The sequence below is a fragment of the Orycteropus afer genome, unplaced genomic scaffold (assembly GCF_000298275.1).
Source record: "Orycteropus afer afer isolate SDZICR_OR568_19922 unplaced genomic scaffold, OryAfe1.0 scaffold00208, whole genome shotgun sequence".
NCBI lineage: Eukaryota > Metazoa > Chordata > Mammalia > Tubulidentata > Orycteropodidae > Orycteropus > Orycteropus afer.
The window spans coordinates 346212-353358 of NW_006921795.1; the positions used below are offsets into that span (position 1 = coordinate 346212).

Below are 7147 nucleotides of genomic sequence, written 5' to 3' on the forward strand. Positions count from 1 at the left end.
AACCACCAGCCTTCTGGTTAGCAGTCAAGTGCCTTAGGCACTATGCTACCAGAGCTCCTAGTAATACACTATAGTGGCCCACATAATGTGACATTTAGAAAGAGTCAGGCCATCTCTGCAAGTAATAACACAAGAAAAAAGTAAACTGATAATAATTTGTCATTAAGTATTTTGTTGAAGCATTCAGAGTAGGGAACAGAGTGGAGCAGCCTTGTTTCACTTGATTTGAAAGTCATCAACCTGTGTCTTGTTAAGTTCAGCCTCTACTCTATGGGTAACAGCACTGCATGGTCATTATAGGTCTTGTAATTAAATCAGCTGCCCCCATATCTGTAGTTTGAGTTTTACTAGCTTTTGGAAATTAAGTGTTTTCCTGTTTTGAATCAACAGGTTCCATTTTTTGGGCCTTTGTTTGATGGAGCTATCGTGAATGGGAAGCTGCTGCCAAGCCTTATCTGCGCCACATGCATCAATGCCAGCAGAGCCGTGAAAGGCCTCATCCCACTCTACCAGAGCTTGTATCTTTTTGCTTTAAACTTGGGACTTAGCCACATCAGAACCCAGATAACACAGTTTTTCATGAGACGTAAGTATTAAAAACTGGGTTAAAGAGGGATAAGAAAATGTTGAAAGTAACATAGTGTGGTATTCATACCAGTTATTAATTTATATTAAATACTATGATTTTGTGTGGCATTAAATTTAGGATGAGGATATTTTCATAATTAAGTCAAATAGGTTGGTGTCTGAGAAGCTGTAGCTATCACGAGATGCTCATACTTTCTTAGGTGTTCATACCCAAGTGCTATCCTCCTCCTTCATCTATCCCCTATCTGCTGTCCATTGTGTATAAGGGGGGATACTAACCAAAATGTAACAGTGTCATTCAGAGTACTTGCCAGAAACTGACAACAAATGAAATGAGTCTAATAAATCAAAGAATGTGGTAAGTTCCATGGAGAAGCACCTATCATGTTCTGGCTTGTCAGTTTGCATGTCAACTAGAACATTGCATCTCGTTGGGAGAGAAGGAAAGGATCTGGAATGAAGTTTTATTTGAATCCATTAGTAAAACTGGCTGTAAATTCTGTTGTGACCTTCCAAACCATTAATATTCCCTTCTCTATTTCCTGATCTTGTCTTTTAAAACAGGAAATTTCACTTTTGTATTTTTTTTCTCAAATATTAATTAGCATGCTGAAATTTTTAAACCTAGGCATTATCTCTTATAAGAAGAAAAAGAGATTAAAGTGTCTTTACCATAATTCCTGCAAAAAGTATCTAGCCTGTTAATAAGTTAGAATCTATTGGTTTATTATTGGTATTGATAATGCTTCTAGGCATATTATGTTTAACCTTTCTATCTATACTTCATCCAACCTAATAGTAAGTAGTGTTGCTGGAGGGTGGGGATGGAGTAGGTGAGAGAGATAACATGTGAATAGATACAGTCCATGAAAAATATCTCTCATTAAATCCTGGTCACTTCATTGACTGATATTCTGCCTTTAGATTTAAAATATATATACATACATATACACATACATATGCCATGTGGCAACTTGGAATTATCATAGAAATTAAAAGTAGAAAAGAGCTATTAGGTTCCATCTGGTCCTTCCCCTGGAGGGCAGGGTAGTATTATTCCCCTCTGCATATTCACTTGTCTTTGTCCAGGCTGGTGGTGAGTGTTTTGGAGATTGCATTCTTCAGTGATTTCCACAGGACTCTGGGCTTAATCTTGTGTTTAGTGTTGATTTGAACTTCAGCATGGGAGTTTTTATTTCACATGCTGTTAGAAAGAGCTTCTTTGCAGAAATGAGAAAGACATATTCAGCAATTTGCTTGTCAGTTTGCATGTCAACTAGGACTATCTGGATACTCATCAGTCAAGTGTGCTCGACTAAGGCAACAAAAAATCATTTGTAAATAAGAAAGTGCTGTTTTCTGTCAGTCTATTGTGATTTTTGTCACGTTATCTTCCGCACTTACTGAACTTGTCATTATAAAATACATTCTTTGTCATTTTGTTGAAGACTGCTTTCTCAAAGAAGAATTTATATGCTACCGTTTTGGGTAATCTAGTTTAGAGAAAACCATATTTTAAAAATTCAAAGGATAGTAATTAGTGTCACTTTAAAAACTTTTTAGATAATTATATGAGGACTAGCGTGGATGCCAGCTAAGGCTACTGATACTAATGAGGATTAGTAAATGCTGTACTCTAAAATAATTCGAAGTATGTTGTTGTTGTTGTTATGTGCTGTCGAGTCGGCCCCAACTCATAGCAACCCCTCCTTGGGTTTCCGAGGCAGTATCACTACAGAAGTAGGATTGTCCAACCTTCCTTCCAAGAAGTGGCTGGTGGGTTTGAACTGCCAGCCTTCTGGTTAGCAGTCAAGTGCCTTAGGCACTATGCTACCAGAGCTCCTAATTCGAAGTATAGCCAGGTTGATATCTAGCAGAACATTTAGTACAGAAATTAGGAAGGAGAAAATATATTTTTCATTATTAAAATTTTAAATATTTTTGTGTAATCTTAGACCTTGAGAAGATTTAACTGATACTATTTAAATAAGAGGGAGCTCTGGTAGCATAGTGCCTAAGGCACTTGACTGCTAAGCAGAAGGCTGGTGGTTCAAACCCACCAGCCACTCCTTGGAAGGAAGGTTGGGCAATCTACTTCCGTGGTGATACTGCCTGGGAAACCCAAGGAGGGGTGGCTATGAATAGGGTCTGACTCGATGGCACATGACAAGAACAACAACATTCAAATAAGAAGGAGCTCTGATGGCGTAGCACCTAAGGCATTTGGCTGTTAACCAGAAGGTTGGTGGTTCAAACTCACCAGTGGCTCTGTAGGAGGAAGAAAGGGGCAGTCTACTTCTATAAAAATTTACTACCTCAGAAACCCAACAGGGGTCGCTATGAGTCGTAATTGACTTGATGGCAGTGAGTATTCAAATAAGGCATTTAAAAAAAATAAACTACTACACATATTTTTATAGAGATAATTATCAATGAGAAAAATTTTACTATCACTTAACTATTTTATTCTTTGATCTGTCTGCAAAAGTGCTAATATTGAAACCAGAAACAAGGGGTATAACAAGAAGAGAAATGGAAGAAATGGAAAAAGTAAGAAAAAATGGGAGTTTTTCATATTTTTTCAGTTTTTTAAATATTAATTTTTAAAATTATACACTTATGTACTTTCCTAGGCTATTAGTGACTCATTGCTCCCTTAACATTTCATTAAAACATTTTGGTCCAAACATGCTTTGGCAAAACCCTAGACTAGTTTGAGTATGTTGCATTTAATATCTGGAATTCACTGCTTCATTGAGCTGCCTTAGATTTGAATTTTGAAAAATACTGAAAAAGCTAATAAATATCAGTTATAGGTGTCTGATTATATTTATTCATTTACCAAACAAGCAGTTACTATGGACTCACTGTTCACTATCTGCCATGTCCTGTGCTAAGAGCAAGTGATACAGCCAGGTTTAAGGACAATGAGGTTCATAAGAGGAACGAGACAAATAAACTAATCAACACAAAAAGTAACTGTGAGAACTTCTGTAAAGAAACTAAGTAGAAGATCAGCATGAAGAAGGATCAGGTCAGTGAAGGCCATCTGAGGAGAGAAAATTTAGGCTGAGATTGGAGGGATGAGAGAAAGGCCAACCTCAGAGTAGGAGTCTCATTCCAGGCAAAGGGCACATTCGCAAGCAGTAGGATTTACAGTGCTCTCAAGTAGTAAACTTGTATCTTTTAGGGATTATATGCATGTTCAAGTCCATCAGTGCGCACTTGACCCACCCATGAGCCAGCTTCCAACAGAGGCAGTTTTCTGGGTGGTACCCAAGGAACCAGACCTCCCAGACCCTTTCACCTCAAGGTACACATAGGAAGTTCCAATCCAAGTACAGTGTCCTGGGATAAACACTCAAGGCTGCCTGATGCCAGGGACAAAAGGTGAAGGAGATAGTATAGTGGTACTCCCAGTCCCCTGTAAGCCCCTAAAGAGGGGCTAAAAAGATCAGTACCTTCAACACACCTGGAAATAGAGTCAGTTGTGTAATTTGCAGGGCCCAGAGCAAGATGAAAATGCTAGGCCACTTCCTCAAAAAGCATGAAAAAATATCTTTAAGGGTACTAAAAATATGAAGCTGGTTCCATTTTTCTGCACTCTCTCAACATGCCATGATGTTTTTATTTGCTATTTAATGTCATTCTAAGTAAAGAAAAATTAAAATTTTAAATTATTGGCATGAATTGTATTTTCCTTTACATTATGCAATACTGGTTTAAAATGCATTTTAAATATTAATTGCACAATTCATATTTTGTATCTCATTCATGTATGTATGTTTTGCTCTTACCAGAATAATAGAAATACTGCACAAAACAAACTCTATTATTTTTATTTCACTCTCAATATGTGCATATTCTATCAACACTCCCTACCTTTATCTTATTGATGAGGAAGGAAGGACTGACAGGAAAAGGTTATCCTATTGCCTTTTCCTTCTGTCATCATTGTCAGAGGAAATGATTGACTAATACAGGGAAGTAATAAGTAAGAAAGGTTATGATAAGTTTCTTTGGTGGTATTTCTTAGAGGACTGTTGCTATCTTTATGCATTCAAAAAAAAAGTCCTGGATGGGATGGAGAAAGTGGCCATTGAGGGCCCTCAGGGCCCCCACTTACTGAGTTGTTGACATAACACACTAATCTGGTGCTCACTTTGAGTCTTCCTGAATTCCCATATGTTTGGTATACAGCCAAGTTCAGCTATTGTAAATGGTGATATAGGTAAGGAGCCTGCAGACCAGGCATTGCACTATCTCTGCTCACGTATGTACTTCATTGTCCCTTAATACCTCACATACAAAACACAAGATCAAAAATAAGATTACTAAGAATTTCAAGATGGCAGAAGCAGAACATTATAGAAAGTAAGGACCCCTTCTGAACACTAGGTGTTATAGAACCACTCAGATCACAGGCACTTGAAGCCCTGCCTGGAATCTATTTTGAAACCCCAGCAATAGGCATTTAGCAAAATTGTATTGGTATATGAACCAAGATAATTAAAGAATGAAAGCAGTATGTATCCATAGCGTTAGAAGATAGAGCTTATTTAAGTGATCAAAAATCTAAGAGAGGGAGCATCCAAGTTGGTGGACAAGACAGATACACTATCCAGACTGTCTACAACAAAGACTCAAGAAACCAAGTGAAACATATATGGGTGACAATCCTGGAACCCAGAGCTTCAAAGGAAAAAATAAAGAAGTACATTAAATACCAATGAGAGGAAGAGACATCAACAAAATAAACAAGCAGAATAAACTGGCAACTGGTACCCATTTTGAATTATTGCAAGCAGTATTCCAGATGGAGCAGTAACTAGATAACTGGCTCTGCTTACCCAGGACTGCACCAGCACCTACACTGGTGAACACCAACCAGAGAGCTGTGGCCTCCCCCTTACCTTATACAACCTCCCAGTGACCAGAGATGCAGCACCCCCACCCCACCTACCTGGTGACCAAACAGACCCTGCCACACAAACACTGCCAGTGCTGTGCTGCTTTTATTATGATTTTTAGTTCTTACCTCTTCTCCAGCCCCCTGCCTTTTTTTTCCACACTTTACTTTTTTTCTTCATTTTCTCTTGCCCTTTTTTTTTTTAAGGATCCTGCAGAGGGGTGCCCCTCCCCCTGCCACCCATACAGTTCACAGCACCTCATCCATCCCCAGTTGGAGGTGCATGTTACTGAGGAGCAAGTGCTATATTCCTGTGCAGCCATGTTTGTGGCTAGCACTTTTGCCAGTGCTTTTTTCATTCTTCTTTCTCTTTAATTCTTTCCTCTTCCCCCTTGTTTTGTTACTACTTTTCTAAATCTCCCTGCCTCTCTTTATTTGTTTTTCTTCTTTTTTATTTGGAGTGGAGATGCACTACCCCCTTACCACTTCTATGTTCAGTAATACCCACCCCTGTCCCTCAGTATTCAGTGGTGCTCATTCATGCAGAGCAAACACTACATTTCTGCCCAGCCATATTTGCTGGCTAGTACTTGCAGCAGTACTGTGGCACATTTGCTTTTGTTTTTGTTTTCCTTCTTTTTCTCTTACCTCTTTTGCTTTTCTCTCCTTTTCTTCTTAGGTCTACCCTCTTTCACCCCTCATTTTATTTTTTCTTCATCTTCTCCTTCTTCTTTATTCTTTCTTTCTATCTTTCCCCAGCAGTTATGAGCCACCAACTCTACTCAAACATTCCCACCACACCTAGCACCTCACCCACTGGGTGAGTGCCACCACCCACTCCAGTACCAGTGGATCAACAGCAGCTAACACCCACCCAACCTGCCTTCAACTGTTCTACATGATCACTGATCAGAGACTCATGCCCCCATTCCCACTTGCTTCCACATCCACCCAGAGACAAGTGGTGAGTGCCCCAGTGCTGCCAAACTAGTGACCAGAGTAATACGCCCACACTTTTGTCTGGATATATTAAAACAAAATATCAGGGTGAAGAAAAACAGCATAAAATCAACAAATTAATACAATAAATGCTACAGTGTCTAGGACAACAGACAACTTCAAATCACACAAATAAATAAATAACCAAGACAAGATGCCTCAAACAAGTGACCAAAATACATAGCCACAGAGACTTCTAGAGGAAGAAGTGCTATTGGAACTACTTGATAAGGACCTCAAAATAATTATATTTAGGTACCTTCAATGGCTTGAAAGAAAGTTTGAGGAAACCACAGACAAAATCCAGGAAAACACAGACAAAACTCTAGAAGAATTCAAAAAATCAATACAAGAACAAATTGACAAATACAAAAGCAGAAAATATATAAAAACAACAAATAGAAATCCAGAAGATTGATACTAAAATTTCAGAAATAGGTAAGGCCCTGGGAGGACAAAGGAATAAAATTGAATTAATGGAACAGATCTCCTAATACTAATCTGCTGGAGGAAAAACCAGAAAAAAAAAAAAAAGAATTAAAAAAATATATATAAGAAGCCGGAGGAGGCGGGGCAAGATGGCGGACTAGGCAGAAGGATTGCACAGACCCTCTTCAACAAAGAAAAGGGAAACCAATTAACACAGACACA

The 7147-nt window shown here is 38.6% G+C and overlaps 1 protein-coding gene across 1 annotated transcript in view; it reads left to right on the top strand.

Annotated features, from left to right (window-relative positions):
• RALGAPA2 (Ral GTPase activating protein catalytic subunit alpha 2) overlaps nucleotides 1-7147 on the top strand; it is a 479248-nt gene that overhangs the window by 345396 nt on the left and 126705 nt on the right. The window contains 1 exon segment of the mRNA XM_042781969.1: nucleotides 391-518. Within this exon segment, the coding sequence (XP_042637903.1) occupies nucleotides 391-518 (128 nt within the window).